The sequence below is a fragment of the Malaya genurostris genome, chromosome 3 (genome assembly GCF_030247185.1).
Source record: "Malaya genurostris strain Urasoe2022 chromosome 3, Malgen_1.1, whole genome shotgun sequence".
NCBI lineage: Eukaryota > Metazoa > Arthropoda > Insecta > Diptera > Culicidae > Malaya > Malaya genurostris.
The window spans coordinates 170,671,710-170,691,679 of NC_080572.1; the positions used below are offsets into that span (position 1 = coordinate 170,671,710).

At 36.1% G+C, this 19,970-nt stretch overlaps 1 protein-coding gene across 3 annotated transcripts in view; it reads right to left on the reverse strand.

Moving 5' to 3' along the window:
* Window positions 1-19,970, reverse strand: part of LOC131437159 (triple functional domain protein) — a 181,212-nt gene that overhangs the window by 27,346 nt on the left and 133,896 nt on the right. For all 3 annotated transcript variants that reach the window (XM_058606325.1, XM_058606327.1, XM_058606326.1), the window contains one exon: window positions 7,278-7,353. In XM_058606325.1, the coding sequence (XP_058462308.1) occupies window positions 7,278-7,353 (76 nt within the window). The remainder of the gene's footprint in view (window positions 1-7,277; window positions 7,354-19,970) is intronic.

Here is a 19,970-nt window from a genome sequence, read left to right on the forward strand (position 1 = left end):
TCTAATGAATAGTACATATATGTAAAATATCTTATTTTAGCGGAAGGGTTCTTAAAGATAACTGAACCGTATTTCATTTATTTTAAGCCTCAAAGTTCACGTAGATATTTTTGATTAGACAACTTTTCTTTGTTCACTTAGTGGTTTTAGTCATGATTTTCCCTTATTAATTTTATCCTTATATGTAATACAGAGGTATTCTCCAAAATGCTTTTGTTTGACTCAGGAAAAAAAACAATACAACTTGTTTTGGGAAACAACTAACATATCCTACGAATTGAAACAGATTAAAGCCAATTTTTGGGATTTTTGCATCGCCGCTCTAAACGACGGTTTGAAATTCTAAACACTCATCATCTTGTAAATCCGGAACCGAAATACGGATCCGGATAAAATTCTAAGGTTTTGTATGAGATCATAAGACCTTCCATTCGAATTTTAGGTAACAAAATTGAAATCATGAAAAATCATATTAAACATTTTTCATCCTGTAATTCCGGAACCGGAAGTCGGATCCAAATGATATGCAGAGATTTATTATGGGGACAATGAAAAGGATTTGGAATCTCAAGAAAACTCGATTTCTAACCGGAGCCATGGAGACTGACTCTAGTGTTGTACACTATTCGACTCACCTCAACGTGATCAGGAAATGTTTGCGTGTTATGCACGCTTTTCAAAGATTTTTCTATCCGATAAACCTTCTAGTAGATGGTAGAATCTCAATAGTTTGAAAGCTACTATTTGATCGAGTTCGGAGATAAAAAATCTGTCACGTCTGGTTCCGGAGATATAATGGTATAAGCAACGTAATCGACGATAAGAACATTTTTTTCAACACTCAATTTTCAGGGAGATGGCTTAACCGATTATTTGATTTAGTTCACAATGCTCATGTAGAACATATTTGAATGACCGAAGAAAGATCACATCACTATGTGTATCACTAAATTAAGAAGAGGTTTTAAACCTTATGCGAATTATATGATAACAAGAATGAAATAAAATGAATAGATTTGAAAATCATGCAACCAATCATTTTAACTTCTCATGAAAGTATGAGCTAAATTAATCATGGTACTTTGATACCAGTGATGGATTGCTTAAAAGATTAATGGTGAGGCAAAAAGACATTGAACAGCAAAAACTTCTGAAAATGTTTACTTGATCCTGAAGCATATTCATGTAATAATTGTGTTGTTTTACCCACCGGCTGACAGAGAATTGACAACATAAAGATAATGAACCGAAAATTGACATCATAAGAGACTAAGCACGGCTACGATTTTCACATGGCAAACAATGTTACATTTTGCTTGAATGTATTTTTACATTCTGTCTGTGAATTTGGAACACCATCTACCGAAAATCAGGAAGAAAATTTCGTCCAACCACTTTTATTAATTTGTTTCATAGATAGAAAAACACAAGCTGTATTGATTTACCTAAATATTTAAAATAAAATTTGGCAAACGATGTTTTGAAAACATAAAAGAAAAAATCAATCCGCGGTATTTGCAAGAATTCGACATAGGAGTTTCTATTTAAGAGGTTTGATTCACACGATTCACACAATATCCCGCGGACCTACACGAACCGAAGGATGCGGCCAACATTATCTGGAATACTCTCATGTTATATTCTATCCAGCGGCCACTGTCGACCGCCAACTGAAGGTTGGATCAGCCAAGGTCGACCTTTGCGACACCAATACTACACTATCTAACGATACTATCCTAATTTTAAGTTAGTCATAAATTAAAATTAGTAAATGCCCCTGGCATCTAAGAGCTTACGCAGTGTGCCTTAAAAATTATATTACTGAATAAAAAAAATCTGAAACACAAAACCAAAACTGGAGCAATGAACGCAAGTAAACACGTTATTTTGAGTTATGTTATGTCGGAATTTACATGTACATAACACATGGATCAATAAGTCCCGAGTTTAACAATGGAAACAACATTTTTTTTGCAATTTTTTTTTTTTAACTAACAACATAATCACTTTTTAGGGTGATACAATGGTTCCAACGTTTTTCCAATTTTTCAATACCATGTTTATAAAAAAATTTATCTTTCGCTTCAAAATAAGCTTCAGTTTCAGCGATGACCTCCTCATTTGAGCCAAATCGTTTTCCCTGGAGCATTTTTTTAAGATCAGCAAAGAGCCAGTAGTCACTGGGGGCTAAATCTGGCGAGTATGGGGGGTGGTGAAGCAGATCAAAGCCCAATTAGTTCAATTTCGCCATTGTTTTCATCGACTTGTGGCAGGGTGCATTGCAGCAATCGCGGCTCCCACTTGGAAAAAACCTTTTTCATGCTCAATTTTTCATGAAGGATAGTAAATACACTTCCATATGATATCTGTGTCGTCTCAGTAATCTCACGGAGCTTCACTTTACGATCTTTCATTATAATTTTTGTCACTTCACTCACATTTTCCGGTGTAACGGCTTCCACAGGTCTACCCGAGCGTTCCGCGTCATTTGTGTCGGTACGACCACGTTTAAACTCGGCGAACCACCGACAAATCGTTGCTTTTGATGGACAAGAGTCCGGATAACATTTTTCAATCCATTGTTTCGCTTGCACGGTGTTTTTACCCATTAAAAAACAATGTTTTATCAAAACACGAAACTCGGTTTTTTCCATTTTTTAAACAAACTACAAAACGACTTTACTCCAACCTCGATAACTCAGCTGTTTCTGGTCGGATCGACTTAAAATTTTGACCCGTTTCCAGCAAAGGTTAGTACTTTAGAAAGACGTGGTTACTGGTTTACTACGAGCGCCATCTCTGCTTTAGTCTCGGGACTTATTGATCCATGTGTTATGAACATACACACTGCACTTGTATTCTTTTTATGTTCTGCATGCTGTGTGACACCATATCGCAAACAACATTCACAGCTGTTCACATACAACGAACCATCTGAGCAATATGACAAAATCGACCCTCTGATTTTTGACAATCGATTTGTTCTACGAGCGATTATAAAACTTCAAATATGATTAACTGAAGAGTAAAGACTAGAACTAAAATCTAGTGGTTGTATAAAACTGTTATTCTTATACGTGCTGAACGTTGAAAACAATTTAACCCAATATATATAACTCGTGAAGCATATTATCATTATATTACTGCCAATGAAAATTTGAGTTTGAAGCCATCGATAAGCTCATGTATATAAAAATAAGTTTAAATTCATGTAGATAGGACTAATGTACCAATAGTCATTTCATTATGCTGTTCTCTTCAATGCTAATTTTCAAAGCTAAGCGGTTTTATATGCCAATTGGTAATGGTTTATATGATTTTTTTACGTACGTATCCTACGCATAAAAAAGCCTTGAGTGTACTGCTGTTACAGCTACACGAAAGCTCGCAGCGAATGTTCCTATTTTCATCTTGCCCTTAAAGTCATCCTATCGAATAGAGACAGCAAATCTCACTCTAACTCACGGTTTTCGCCTATGAGATGACCCTATTCTCAGAAACAAGACAAAAAAAGACTACAAAAATTGTTACCGTGATAGTTGGCCAATTAGAGTTTCCATGCTTTCTACATAAACCCTGCCTTGCTTCAACAATTAGAACATGCGGTAATTGATTCATTTATTTCACACGTGTTAAACTTCCTCAACGTTGTCTAGCCTTTTGCCTTGTTCCACCTGAACGTCGGCTATACGCCCAAGGTTGTGCCAGACAAGTACTTCGACTTTTCCTATCTCGAGCTGCATACTCGAAAGGCCTATTGTGCACTTATGTATATGCTTCACGAAACGACCAAGTAAAGTTGCCTTGATGGGTAACGTAAAGTGTTTCAACTGTTGCAGTTTGACAATTAGCACAAACGAGGTGAGTTTCGTTGAGCACACACAATACAAGGAATATGCTCGAATTGTTTGAAAAGAAAACATCCGCCGTCAACGAGTAGAAACTTCATAGGGTAAATAAAATAATCATAACTACATTATTTCGTGGTACTGATTTTACGAGCTAGAATGAATGGATTGCATTGTAATCGATGTAACAACTATCTCTGTTCTAAGAAATGATACATTTGTCTGAAAAAGTGGATCACTCGGGTTTTATTCAAGCGAAACATTTTCAAAGCTCCTTTTAATCCAATGGAAATGACTTCAAATTATAAACATACCAGAATATTGGGACGCTGGGCTTTTCCAGAAAGCTTAATTTTAAATACCTTTTTATTTCCAATGACCCATGGCTGTCGTTTCTTCCCTACCTTCAGTGACTGTGATAATATCCGATTTCAAAGCATTCTGTACTTCCGCTTCATTTGTTCCTTCCGGAAGTGAAAATCTCATATCAAATCAGACAAAAAGAAGAATGTCGAGTCTTGGTGGATGGGTTGGAAAATCACAAACGCCTTCTACAGTATTTATATTAAATAAATGCTATACACCTTTTATTCATATGACATAAAATTCAATTGTTTGCTTGTTTGATTCGTTGGTTGGTTGTTACAATGATGTCTACACACTTTGCGGTGAATCCAAAATTCCAACTTTTTCCCGGATTTCTCATGCAGCGATTATTGTCGAAGCTTAATTCGCGATGATCGTTCGTATTGTCTTTGAAACAAGCAAATTAAGACGTTTCCCCCCGTATTAGTACCATAGTCTCCATATCCCAGAACTCTCCCATTACTGCTCCCCAACGAGATATAATGAATTTGTTAGATGAAGGATGCTTCGCGAATAATGGAATCGAACGATCATCGCAGTGACGCTATTCGAACCAATTCGAGGAGTAATATAAATGAACGAATGACAAATGAATGTATAAAACGACCATGCACGATGTATACCAGCAGCTTATTCATTTTCACCCCTTTCTCTTTTGTGCAGTGAATAGTTCGAGACGGGCGTTCGCACTGAAGATGGAAGAATGAATTAGTTACACGAAGAATATGTGCAACATTGGTTAGAGTGAGATCTGCTGTCTCTGTTGGATAGATTGATTTTGATGATAAGATGAAAATACCCGACCCGAACCCGACCAGCACCCGATCGGGAATAACAAAATCTCACCCGTAGGGGAATGCGGAGCAGTGTGGGCAAACTAATGGTCAACAATTTTTTTTTATATCGTATCAGAAAAAAAATCATCAAATAAATTGCAGCTTTTCTCAGATAGATAAACTAATAGTAAAATATAATGTACGTGAAATGCGATAATCTGTCAATATTGCATATTGTCAATTTTTTCCCGTTTTGCCTCTAAAGTGAAGCAAAGTGGGAACTTTCAAAACAGCCATGTACAATGTGATTGAAGGTCATTTATTGTTGTCTCTCAAGGTCTTTAATGAATTTTAAGTAGCTTGAATAAAAAATTAATGAAGATTACTATTTTTAAAGTCTAAGTCAGATGTGACAAGCGTTATGATTTCTTTACTTAGAATGTTTTGGTGGTCGACCTTAACCTCTTTTGGCAGGGTTGGCTTACTTCGGCCCCGTTAAATTTAGGTTACAAGGTTAGGTAAGTAAAGATACAAAATTGGATTCAGGTTCAGGTCGAGTTTCGGGTGCAAATTCCCGAAACCCGAACATCTCTATTCCAAACCAAAAGGGGTGTTGAGTTTTCAAGTGGACGGCAAAATCATTTCCAATCAGCAAACCGGGAATTATTCTCATGCTTTCGAAGGTTTATGAGGGGCTGGACTGGGGCTCACTATGTATACTGTTCCCTGCTGGTGTCCACTAATCTACAGTCTATCACCCTCATTCTTGTTTACGTCCGTATCGGCAGTACGACGAACGGGTACTTTCGAACGAATACGGATAAGCCATTCTTGTTTTCACTCGAATGAATTTGAACGCGACTCGTTTGCCACAAAAATTCAAATATCAGTAAACTTCTTCAAATAAATGCTAAGCCTTGATGAAATCAGTCCAATTCTTGTGATTAACCATATGCGAAACGCTAAAATGTATGGCAGTTTAACTTCAAACGATACGTGTATTCGAACATCATTCGTACGAACGGAAAGTCCCATTCTCGTTTACGGATGAATAAATGAAATGACGTGGTTTCGATTCGTCAGTTTTATGTTCCGAATCAATCGTTCGAACACATTGAAAAAAGTTTAACCGATTTCTAGCAAATTTATTTTCGAGTCTAAAGGTGATTTGCAATCGAATCATAAATTTGTGTGTTGCAGAAAACATTTAGAAATCATAGCAGTATAGTAAAATGCCTTTTTTTCTGGTGAGCCTTCGAATATATGCGTATATTTTATAATAAATGCATGATTTTACCAATGTAATAAATATTAAGACTATCGAAAACATGACAAAATTCCAAGAAAAATGCAACTTATTTTTCGCAGATAATACTGATCGGACTTTTACTTTGCACGAAGTTTAATTTGAAAATTTCATTTACCGAGTTGAATAAAATTGGTCCTGAGTACGATATTTATTTATTATGTAGCATTCGTCACTTCCTTGATGCTGGGAATCTTCCTAAAAATAACTACCTGTGCTGCCGATCCTTCTTTTGCACAAGAGTCGCGTACGTATACATTCGAGTGAAAACAAGAATGGCTCGTTCGCATTCGTTCGAAAGCATGTGTTCGGCGTATGGTCGATACGGACGTAAGCAAGCATGATGATACAAAGTCAGCGAAAAAAACAAGTCAAATAACAAATGATAGCAAAGATTTTTAATCACAACTAAAATCTGTACCAGAACTGATAGTTTAAAGTTGGATGGGCGTTGTTTTTATGCATGTGCGATGTTTAAAATATTGATTGATTCGAACGTAAACGGGAATACGAATTTGATATACTTTGGAACGTATCGCATACGGCCGTAAACAAGAATGAGGGTGAATGTCTGAAATTAATATCAACAAATATATCATCAGGTGCATGCTAGCGATGTTGTTTTTTATGTGACTAGATGTTATCATTGGAAAGAAATTCTTAACTCCTGTGAAATACGCGCAAATGTCTCTACTTACGGGTCTGCCCAACTCGATTTGCCCTTCTGCAATAACCATTATCGAATGTGACATTCACAGACACTCGTCCCAAAAATATCATCAAACCATTATATGATTTTCGAAATATTCTATTCGAGTGAGATGACTGAAGAGTGACGTGACGGTGAACTACAAAATTACATGAGTTAGGTGAATGAGAGAATAGGGTCCCATATTATCGATGAACGATCTGGCAACCATTTAATAAAACAAGATAATACACGAAAGGTTTTCAAATAAATGCATAAAGTTGTACACTCACCCACTGAAACCTTTTCGTTTGTTGACTGGTGATGTGTGCTGATTGGGTAAAATGCAGTCATTCTCTTGTGGAACTTCTGAAAAGAATGGAATAAATAAAATTGTTTAAAAAAGTAGAATATTACAATATATGATGATAAAATTGTAAACTTTGTTCTCTATTCTAGCACCAGCTGAAAATAAAACTAAGAATCGATATAAAATGAATATCATACATAACAGTTTGACATTTTTACCTTGCGAATTTACTTTACATTGAACCTTATATGTTCGCTCGAAATAGTACAGTTATTGAGCTAGCAAAGGTTATGTTAGAAACTGATTCGCACATACGAACAGTTCAAACCTGGTTTAGATTCGACTTTTGTGCTCAACCAATTGCCGCCGCTCGGGTGAAATCAAATGCAATTTATCAATCCCATTTAATTTACCTCGAATTCAGTCTGAACTCATATTCTGCATCGTATGTAGCAAGGGAATAGCTAGAGTGGCAATCACACATTAAAATTTTACCTAAAACACGATATCTTGACTATCTTTATCAGGAGAAGAGAGGCATTCTCAGACGATGTTTTAATTGCAAACAATATCCATTAACGAAATCTTACTGGAATTATTCCTGATGTATAACAATCGGTTACTCAACCCTAGCAACGCTACTGCCCCGTTAGTGATGAAAAGTGTCGGATGAACATTGTCCCCGACCTAGCCTGGCGTTTTCTCTTGAGTGTGTTCATTCGCAGTTCGGTTGATTTCATTCAATTTTGTCTTTTCCTCCCTAGCCGCTCATTGTCAATGCCATACCAGAATGGAGATATCGCTACATGTCTATACGGAGGTTGTTCGCCGTGTGGAATGGGGAGATTTATTCTGACTAGCCGCTGAAAAACCCACATACTATTTATATGTCAGCAATGCACCTCGTCTACGGACTTGTCAGAAAGAAAAGAGCAAATTATTTGTATGTTATATAAATTTAAATTAACTTTCGAGGTGAATTGTTATAAAATAGATTTTCCGTAATTGATACATTGGAATGAAACCATCTAATATAAATTCGTTTCAAAATTCATAGTGTTATACTCAAAATTCGGAAACAGCAAATAGTTGATAAATTGTAATTCGGAAATAGCGAAACCTATTACCCGACCTGAGTGGGTTAATGGAATAGGATGTGGCCACTGTATAAGAGGCGAGAGAGAAGAATGAGGTAAAATCTCAATTGCATTACCTATTTTGGAATGAAATGAGTCGGGAACTGTCAGACAACCTCATCAAATCGAAACCACACAGGTGACGTTAGAGTGGTTCGAGCACACGAAGTGGACCTACCCATACGCTGCTATGGAACAACTTTGAGTTGCTTTGAACTTTACATCGTTGATCCACACACATTTGAATGGGTAATGGCTGTTCAATCTGCGACATGTTATGAAAACTCACGGCCAACAAGATTCGTTGGTAGGCGCCGTTGCAATCCAAATAAATACCATATTCGACAGTTAAATATGATATTTATTTGAATGAAATGAAACTAGACTGGAGCCAGGCGATCGACAGAATAATGCCATACGATCTACAAACTCAATGGATAATTATTATTTCTAGCATAGATAGTGTCCATGAAACATTTCAAACACAATAAAGCAGATTCTGAATTTTCTCGAATATGAACGGATCACATTAGTGCTCTTTTCATGGTCATATTACTTCTTCGTAGCCATATAAACTAAAATAAATACAAGAATAAAGTTTATTTCCTGAAGTCAAGAAATCAAGACAAATTTTTAATATTGGTATTACACTCCTTTTGTGAAATTTGACCAGGTTCTGCAACCTATTGTAGGACACTTACTTACAAATAAAGCAAAATATCGTAGTACTTTTCCAAATTTTTTAATGAAAATCACATTGTAAAATGTAAAAAAGGAAGGAGGAGAACTTGACAACACTTTACATTTACACTCAACAACATGCAAAATTTAAAATACAGTACTTGTTGTATAAACACAATAAATAAGTCTGCATACAACACGTCGCTTTGAGAAACCCCCTAAAAACGATTTCATTTTACTTCTCCATCTTTTTGATGTCCTTAGTAAATATATACTCTTTGATGTACGGAAAATGTAAAAGCGAAAATAAAATTATATCACAATTTTGTGATTTTGAAAAAAGTTAAACAGATTTCAGCGAAGACTTTTTTTGTTTCAAGATCTTCTTGCTCGGTAGTGCCTTCTCTTGTTGTCGGATTTCACTCTGAATGTCTTTTTTTCCCTCCTCATCTTTTTTTATTATTAGGAGCAGAGAAAAGCCCACTGGAGTTAGTTTATGTCAAATTTACTCTTCAGTAGGCATAAAACCTCCTTATTTTTTGCATCAACAGATAACAGTCATCCAAATTATACACTTCCTTAAATCTAGTGCTTCTATAGTAACTAAATCTAATGAGACAATAACATGATTTCTTGATAACATTACGTGATAAATAAAACCGAAAGAATTGAACATTTGTTAACTATGCAGCACATGCTACGTTATGACCATTATTAGTTTTAGCATAGGAAATCCGAAGAAAAATAGGATTAAAGATTACGACGTCGAATGTCCAATTGTAACAATTGCAATAGCTCAGAGCAATCAATTCGCGTCTGAAGTAGGTCTGCCACAAAACTAACCTAAATCGAGACCAATCAGTTTGCAGCGGTCATGGTAACTCGGTAAGTTTAAAGGATATCTCCATGGAAGTCGTCGGCGAGCGAATCGGACAAATTTGCGTTAAATCGCTTCAATGCGTTGGATATCGTTTTGTTAATAAGGTGACCAGATAACAGCAGCATATTCGAGAGTTGAGCGAATTAAAGCGCAATACAGAGCCTTCAAGCAATGTACATAAAAGAATTCTTTAGTAACTATAGAATAAAATCTTATTTTTTAGCTCATCTATTAGCTTAAAATAAATTAAATCCTGATAGCTTCAAGGCTTTGGAGATAGTAAATTCTATGTGTTCCTCAAAATTTAACTTGGTATCCAGAAGAACACCCAGGTCCTTAACAGACGATGCGCGTTCGAGAACAGTTTGTGAAACATTATCGTCGAACTTGAATACAGACTTTATGAAACTAAAACAGATAACGAAGCATTTAGTGATATTTAAATTTTATGCTGATGTTACACTGCCCATACTCGCATATCAGTCCCATATCGATTTTCGCCAATATTGAGTTAGCTTTAGGAATGCAAACTATCCTCAATATACTCTCAGAAATTGCAATAAAAGTTAAGGGTTTGTTCAGTAAAATGTGAAAAAAATATCAACTCATGTCTGTCCCATATGTGAAGTATCCGCATATCAGTCCCATCCAGTGTAAATTTCAATAATTTCATTTGTTGCAATATAGGTGTATTGCCGATATTTCATGTAATAATACCATAATTTAGCATTAGGTAGCACAATAAATCAAAAAATTCGAAAATAAAATTTTAATCGTCTTTTTCTCGACATGCCGATTTACCATATGGGACTGATATGCAAGTATGGGCAGTACACAAATTAGTTAAATTATCCAACTGTCCTTGTAGTAACTCTGAGTATGTTTATTATGTGAAATATTTTAAAGTCATCGGCGAACTATAGTTTCAAACGCTTGATCGAAAAATTTAGATCCTTGAGATGAACAAAATTATAAACGGTCCAAACTGACTTCCTTGAGGAACTCCAGAGGTAACAGCAAGTGGTGAGGTTGTACTGTCTCCTATTTTCACTATCATTTCATGACCAGTTAGATATGATCGAAGCCAATTCAAAAATGATCCGTTAAATGAACGGTTTTTTATACGCGGATTTCCGAAGTTACGCCGTTTTCTTGTTTTGTCATAGAAATGCATGAAACGTGGAGATCTGGTGTTATCTCGAAAAAAAATTTAAGTAAACTCTCAGACAATTTTTTTAGATTACATCAGATCTCCACTTTTCATGCATTTCTAAGACATTTGGCAGGAATTTTGCATGGAATCAAAAGACCTTTTTTAAGGATATTTTTATTCAGGTCTATTTGCGTACAAGCTTTACGTGGCCGAATTAGCCAATTTTTTTAAATAAAGAATTTTTTGAAGTGGATCTCATTGTAACTCATTTTCTAGGAGGAGAAGAGCTTCTATTTCTTTCCTGCGAGGGTTGTTCGTGGCTCGTCTCGTCATCCATTGCCTCATTGCTGGTTGGTTTGATGGTGAAACATGAGTACTGCGCTCACTAGTTTTCGATGTTGAACGGTTGACCTTATCTTTGGTTGAAGATGTCTTTTTCGCAGTTTCAGTGCAAGGTTTACCATAGTGTGCAGGTTGTTCACAAAACTGGCATGTAACCAGCTGATTTTCATAGGTAATCAACGTTTTGCACGGACGTGTCCCACCTTGACCACAAATGATGTAAGATGGAATTGCCTTACGTGAAACTCGCACGCCATTCCGGATGCCGAGGAAAAAATCCGCCATACTTCTCTTTCGATGGAAAGGATTTCACCGTACTGCGGCATATTCTCCCGAACGAACTTATCGGTGGCCTTCGGGGGAAGGTCATGCACGCGTTCTTCTATGGCATTGTCCACCATGTGCACAGGGATTTTGTATTTAATGTTGTCACCCTCAACGCTGTGCACCTCGTTGTTAACCGAAACGAATGCAAGTGTATCGCTTTCACGTTTAAACATAATGTACACACAGTTAGACGCCTTGTTGAATTGAATCTCACTTACATTATTAGCCTCTAGATGCATTCGTTCTTTAAGTAAGATTTCAATTTCATTTGCTGCTAGTCTAACTTTGCTAACTTAAGTGAGTTCTATATTGATGATTTTGACCACTATTTTCGGTATTCCCGAAACCGGAATCCGGAATAACCGAATCCGATTCATTTGGTAGTCAACTGATTTAAGTTCCAATTTTGACTAGTTTTGAGACCAATTCAGAATTTTTGTGTTTTGTTTTTTGCGTTATCACTCTGAATGATTTGAAATTTTGAGCACTTATCAACCTGTAATCGAGCCGATTCCAGATAAAATTCAGTTGATTTATATGGCACCACAAGACCTACGTTTGTAAAAATTGGTTTTGTCATCTCTGAGAAATCATCGCTCTAGACTACGGTGTAAAAGATCAAGCACTCATCACCCTTTAACTCCGAAAACGGCAGTCGGATCTGGATAACATTCTGAAGTTTTTCAAGGGACTATAATAATTAGCAAAACCTAATAATTAGTGTTCAGTGCAACTTCGAATAGTTATTACGTTCTTTGCACAGTTACTTTGAATAACGGTTTGAAATTGTTAACATTCCTGACGTTATAATTCCAGAACCGGAAATCTGATCGGAATAATTTTTAAGATATATCTTGAATCTAATTTAGTGGAAATCAGCCTAGTCGTCTGTGCGAAATCTAAGTGATATCCATTGTGCTTGACTAGTACTTCCGGTACATCCGAAATTAGAAGCTGAGAACAAGAATAAATTATTAATAATAAATTGGTCATCTGCATTCGTAGACCTTGGGTTCTACAATCAGAGAAAATTTTGAACCAACTTTAAAAAAATACTACTCTTTCCTAAAAAAACACGTGAAATTGAAACACCTGTCATTCCGGAAGTGTAAATCGACTTGAGATAAAAATCGGAAATTTTTTTTGACTGGTTCAGTCAATTCCGATAAATGTTAGTGGACAAATTTTCATTTTTTGACATACCACTGTTTAATTCCGGAACCGGTAGTCGGATCCGGAAAAAATTCTGGAATGTTGTATGACACCAGAATTGTAAGTTCGTTATAATCGGCTCAGCCATCTCAAAAGCCTCGGTTCAAAAGTCGATTTTCACAGTTATTCTATATGAGCCAGGCTAAAACGCGTGCGAAAACGGGTGCTCCGAAACCGCTTGAGCTGATAAGTTCGTGATAAGATGGCCATTGTCGCATTTCTGGGATTGACAGGGCATACTTTTAGTGGACTACTAAAATAAAAAACAACTACCAACAGCGAGTATTGCTGCACATCGGGCTGCTTGAATGCCGAAATCACTGCCAAATTGCCTCACATAAGATGAAAAAAAGTCCATATAGACATCGTAACCAATAGTTTCTTGAACAATAAAAAAAATCAACTTGGATGGAGAGATCACGACACCACGTTGGTATATTTTGTAGACCTAGGAACCGTTGAAATAATTGCATCGATCTAATGAGGTACTACATTGAATAATATTAAAAATAAAACTCTTTGCCATTCGCAGGAAGGAAGTGTTTCGCTCCATCTAGAAAATGAATAGTATGGTGCTTGTAGGTTTGTTTAAGCAATTTCTTGTCATTGAATCGTCATCTGTTGGCAACTGTACCGGAGACTAGACAGCTGAATGAATTTATTTTCAATGGCTGATGTACACCTAAATTAATCGCCGAGGAATGTGTGTGACATATGAGTGGTACAGAAATCAAAGAAAATCAATGAATATAAAATTAATGGTTTAAATTGTAATGATGATTTCTTTGTTATCGAATTGATAGTTTCAAAAAACTGTAAACTATAATCTGTCCTTTAAACAAAAAAAAAGAAGATTTAATCTCAATAACCAAATCCAACGATTGTTTTAATACAATCGAATATGTGACGAAAATATATGTGTGGGCTCAAGTTGGTAACTAGTGAATCACAATTGTCTTCACAAATCTAACAAAGGTTGGGTTTATCTGCAATTCGAAACACTTAACCTTATTTACACCTATCAACCTAGTGCCTCGCGAAAAGCCGCTTCGATGTACAAACACCAGACGGCACGACTGGCAGGCGCAAATTCACTTACTCATTGTGTTCGTCAGACGTCCTATGGTGCTTAGCCAGTATTTTCCTGTTGCAAACACATGCTCACATTTGCGGTTCATAACCCACCTTTCTACGACAAACAACCAACACTTTCCTGCACAGTACACTAAATAAATATACACCCATTTACCGTCCTTAAATTGCAATCAAAACCAATTGTACCTGTTCCTATAGCTAGCATGTCAACAATATACCACTTACACCATAATTCTTTCAGCATGATTTACTCACTTCGGGTGCTCTGTGCACTTCCTATATTTAGCATAACGGAGCCGCTAAAGTACTGGTAAACACTGCATGGATTCCAACTATTGTTAACGACTGTTCCTCTAGAGACTGGGTCAACGGTTCATAAACGGTAACTAATGCGGATTACACTTGGCCGACCGACATGTGAACGACTGGCACGAATAAACTTCTGCACATGAATCCCGTCACCAGATTTGAAACCGTGCATTGCACCTACCGTCCGTCACTAGTGAGAGTCTCGCGCTCATAAACCACACAGATACGATCGAGGAAGGTGTTTCCGCTGTACTTTGATCGGTTCGGCCGGAGAGCGTCTCGTTATATGTCTACTCATCTCGATGAGTCCGTATACCAAACTGGGAACGATATAGGTGCATCTTGGCTCAAGTAACGCGTTGACTCGATGGGAACACGGTTGATCGAAGGTATGTTGACATACTGATTGTAGAATACAGTATATCAACATACTATGCGAATAGCTGTAGTATATGATCCCAATGATAATAATAATAAACAAAAAACAAATATTGTCAATTTTTAACCGAAAATTGTTACATTATGATATTTCCGTTTCGAGTCAGAAAAAACCTGATGCTGTATCAATGTAAGTGTGTGTGGAGAGAGAGCGGAGGTAAGCAGTTGATTTCGTACAAGGTAATCGTCTCTATTAGCTACGCTATGTCTCTATAAATTTGTCTGATGTCTATCTATGCCTATGATCGTCCTCGACGGAATGGTATCGTCTTCTGCAGATAATCGCAAAATCAAAATATTCAAATGAGTGTAATTGCTTAACCAAACTGTTCTTACATGGGTCTAAACAAGGATTTAAAATCATCCAAATTATTATATTCGATGTTTTTCGCAGTTGTATTAAGTTAATAATCGGTCTAAATATTATATTTGACAGAGCGTTGTTTTCACATAGTTTCGTAAATTATTATGAGAGGGTCGTTACAGCACCGTTATTCAAAGTATCGTCCATTGGCATCTACTACTTTTGACCAAATTTCTGATAAAACACGGATAACGCGTTGTAAAAAAATCTTTCTATTTAATTTTGATAAATCAACCGATCCAATTTCTGGTCTTTTCGTAGTTTTCGAAGTGCCATGGTCTATGGCTTGCAACAATGGTAATCGGAAAGAGCAATATCTGGCAAATATGGCGGGTGTAACAGGACTACAGATTTAAGTGTTTCTCAATACGTAGTTTTTACGTCTTTCAAAACATGAAGTCTTTCATTGTCATGAAGCAAAATTACTTTGTCGTGACGATCTTCGTATGCGGTCGATTTTTCTGCTATGCTATGTTCAAACGAATAAATTATTATCTACAAACAACACCCGAGATGATTTCATCCGGTTGGTAAAGTTACCAGATTTTCATTTTCGAACTTTTTCGGTTGTCCGGGACTTAGTCAAAATTTCCATTTATGAACCGCGCAAACCCCATATTTGCGTGTTTGCTCAGTGAGCGAGTGGACAAAATTTGGGGTGCTGAAATCTAAATTTTGTCCCACAAAAAAAAAATTGGGACAAAATTTAGATTTCAGACCCCCAATTTTTTTATATTCCCTTCAGGTCTCATGAAAACTATGAAAAATTTTGGCTCGATCGGTTAAACTATATTTTCTCGCCCGAGGTATAAAGTTTGTATAAGATTTAGCAGGAGAAAACTGACTTTAAAAAAAACGACTGGAGATCACCCTGTAGACTCTAAAAATCAGTGCATGTTTTATTCTCGTAGCAAATTTCATGAGAAAGAAATCTTTCGAAGGCCGCAAAACAATCCGACGGGAGTACCTCAAAAGGCCGAATCACATAAGGCCGAATCACAAAAGGCCGAATGCACAAAAGGCCGAAAACTACAAAACTACAAACACGTGGATTACAGATTGTTCTGCTAGTGGACATCGTTTTCGAATAGTGAATGGACGACTCGAACTGCGTTACCTTGTCCTCGCGTGATAGAAAAAATAGGAAGTTAATAAAAAATACGGCTCCGCCACCTTGCGGCCTTCGGATTTTCAGACACAGCCTGGAAAATATTTATTTTTGCATGTGCGATAAAAATATTTGGTTAACACTATCTTTCGTAAAACGCTTCGAGTTAATTTCAACTTCTGGTAGAATCAACATCTGAATTAAAGTAAATTGCAGTAATGTGGAACCAGGAGTTTAACTGCGTCATTTGTACAGGACTTATTTGAATGTTTAATAATTCTGCCATTTTCCAGCCGATTTTGGAAAATGAACAAGATTTATCAAGGGTATACAATGTCAGTTATTGACAATTCACTCAGAATATAAAGTCGATCAAATGACCACCTCCATTAGACACACAATTAGCGGCCTTTTTTTGAGAATTTCGCATTGTATTTGACAACATTTCGGGCGTACTATCAGCAATTTCCTCTGTGATATTACCTTAAAGTTCTCCAATAGTGTTCGGTTTTTTGCTGGCATACAAATCTTTGGTATTACATTGGAATTTGACTCGCTACAATTTCAGTCCGCATGTTGGCGTAAATCGATCTATAAATAAATTACAAAAACTGACGTTTCAGAATCTTGCCGTTTTCTGAAAACCGGCTGAAAAATGGCGGAATTATTCGACATTTCAATAGGGCTTGTCTAGATAGCGCTCCTTGTTCTTGATATAGTTCCATGGTGCTAGCGATTGATTTTCGATTTCGCATCGTCAATACAAAATACTGGTGCCTAAATCAAAAAAATTAAGAGGTTGAACAATAAATTGGCTTAGAAGCAAACAATTCAAAGCATCTCAAATGGATGTTTTGCAGAAGATGAATTAGACTGGTTATGTGACGTGTGGATTGTTCTCTTGCTTGGATATCGTTGGGATATGTATTTTATATGAATTACGTGGCGTCTGGACACGACTGATAATACTCGGTTCTTCTGTTCAGTTAAACTTATTCTGCATGTATTTCACATGCAGGGAAGATTAATTGACAAAACGATTTCCCCAGATAGGGTAAGATACGGGTTCAAATCCCATTTATGCAGTAACTTTTTGATAAATTTTCCTATCTGTCGGATGGAAAAGCACTATTTTCGCGATTTTTTTAAAGTTATCGTTAAAAAATAAATTCAAATGTTTTGCACAATACAGAGCATCATTCGAACAACCTTTTTGTTTTTATTCGTGGAAAAATATTGAATATTATATTATATTGTTTTTCTAGACCCCTACGTTCTTATTTGATTTTTTAAAATTTTGATGGCTATCCAAAGTAACAAAAAACAAAGCGAGGGGATTGGGTATTTTAAATGTAGGAGGTGTGTGCAAAATTTGAAAATAATTTGTGAAGCAGATTTTAAATGACGATGGACACGCACTTTTAAAACGTGCTTTCGAAATAAACGTGTAAAAAGTTTACTGTCTATAAAAGCGAAGGAAACAATTTTTTTCTAGGCGGTACGTAGGGTCTAACACGTTCGTATTTTTTCTTTGTATTTTGTTATGATAAAACATTTCAAGAATGTTTTGTCAAATTTTAAAGTCAATCGAAGCAGAGCTCTTGGGCATGTGTGCCGAGCTCTTGCCTCTTCGCAGTATGAGATAAGAATAGATAAAGACCCATAACTTCCAGAGTTTTGTTCCAATAGACTTAAAATTTGACAAAACTTTCTTGAAATGTTTCACTATAGGAAAATACAACGAAAAAATAAATAATTTTCAAAAGTGTTAGACCCTACCCACCCCTTATGTATTCGCAATTAAGTAGAAAATCGTGCATATTTTGCTTTAAAACTCAAGTGGTAAATCATCAAGTGCCCGAGAGAGATTATGAATACCAGTTAAAATAAATGGAAACACGAGGCCAAGCATAGTATGATGGGTAAGACTATCGTCTTTCACGCAGCCTATTTGGGTTTGATTCCTTCCCGCACACAGGGTCCAAAACTTTTGCTAGCTTGAGAGGCGAATGATCTTATGACAAAAACCTCTATAGAATATGGCAACACACCAGAAGTATAAGCACATCATATTGGTCACAATATGGGGAGCTATTTTCATACAAATAGAGATGTGAAGGAACTTTTCTCTATATGCGAATTGCGAATGCATATAGCTAAGCCGATCGTTTCGAATAACGTGAAAGAGCTAATTAACTTGTAAAGAGCCATCCATAATTCAGAAATCAACTGATGAAATGTATAACGTGTAAAATCCACTGAATACAGAAATTATGATTAATCCCATTACTTTCCGTTATACAATCCACAACGACCCGACTATCAAAAAAGCATAAGAAAAAAATATAGCAGCAATAAAAATCTGAATGAAGATTCCAACAGTAATTGATTGACAAATCAAGATTATGTTCTATTCCCTATGGATGGGAATAAAACATATTCACTGGATCCGGTAAAATGAGTCTTGATTTTACTTGCGCATGAAAAATTATATATCATATTATTTCTCATATTGTGTAAAGGTGAACCTTCTCGATGCAAATTACTTCTTGAGATATGTCAAAACAACAACTAATTAAAAATAAATAAAAGAGTAAAATTTCAAGCGGTCGAACTTTTCTTGATTATGTTGATTGGGCCATGGTCATGGTCATTATTTCGTGTACCTTATTACATCAGACATGATTATTAATTTTATTATTGTAAATACTCGAATTTCTCAATTGATTTTTAAAATTCAATCAAACCGAACATCGTAGATTAAGCATTGTGTTATATGTAGATAAAGTTACAGTAACGTCCGTACAATATTTTTGTTAAATTTATAAGACTATCTGCAGTTTTTCATCCGACGCTGTACAACAGCAACATCAAAACCTTGAACCACTTTTGTTTTCTCCGACTCATCATTTCGATTTTGCGCCGCACAACGCCATCAAAATTTTTCTGATGAAACCGTATTTATTTTTGGAATTTATGAGTTTTTTCCTCTTCTTAGATTTCTACATAAACCCTGTAAAATTAGTCGACTCGCGTCATGCCGAAGGGTTTGGTTTATGTTTACTCTAATTTAGCTTATGGGCTTGGAAAAAACATAACGGAGCTGCAGTTTATCTAGGGAGCGTGGGAGACTCATTTAAAGGTGTGGAAATGTCATTTTTATGACTTATTAGTTTAATTGACGATAGAAGCACTAATTTAACATCCAATAGAATACTGTCTGTTTGTGCCAACGCGTGTCTGAGTGGAAAGTAAACTGCGCCAAATAACATCATAATTACAGTGAGTGACAGACACATTTAACCACAACACTCAATTAGAAGATCCGAATTCTATCAGCAGCAAGAAACAATAACAAATTTATGACGGTTGACAGTTTTCATAAAAAAGTCATATGATTCGTTGACCTTTTAAAGTAACAAAGTGGACACAAACCTTACTAGCGATTGTGATTAATATAGGAACTTTTAAAACGACCACATTCATCCTGTTCTGAATTCTGTTTCAACACATCCCGAGTAGACTTGTCAATTTCCCGCCTAACTTGCGGTAAGTACTGATAAAAGGTTAAACTAATAGAAGTGGAGGTAAATATGTCAATGGGGTACACTAGATAAATCAATCTCCCACT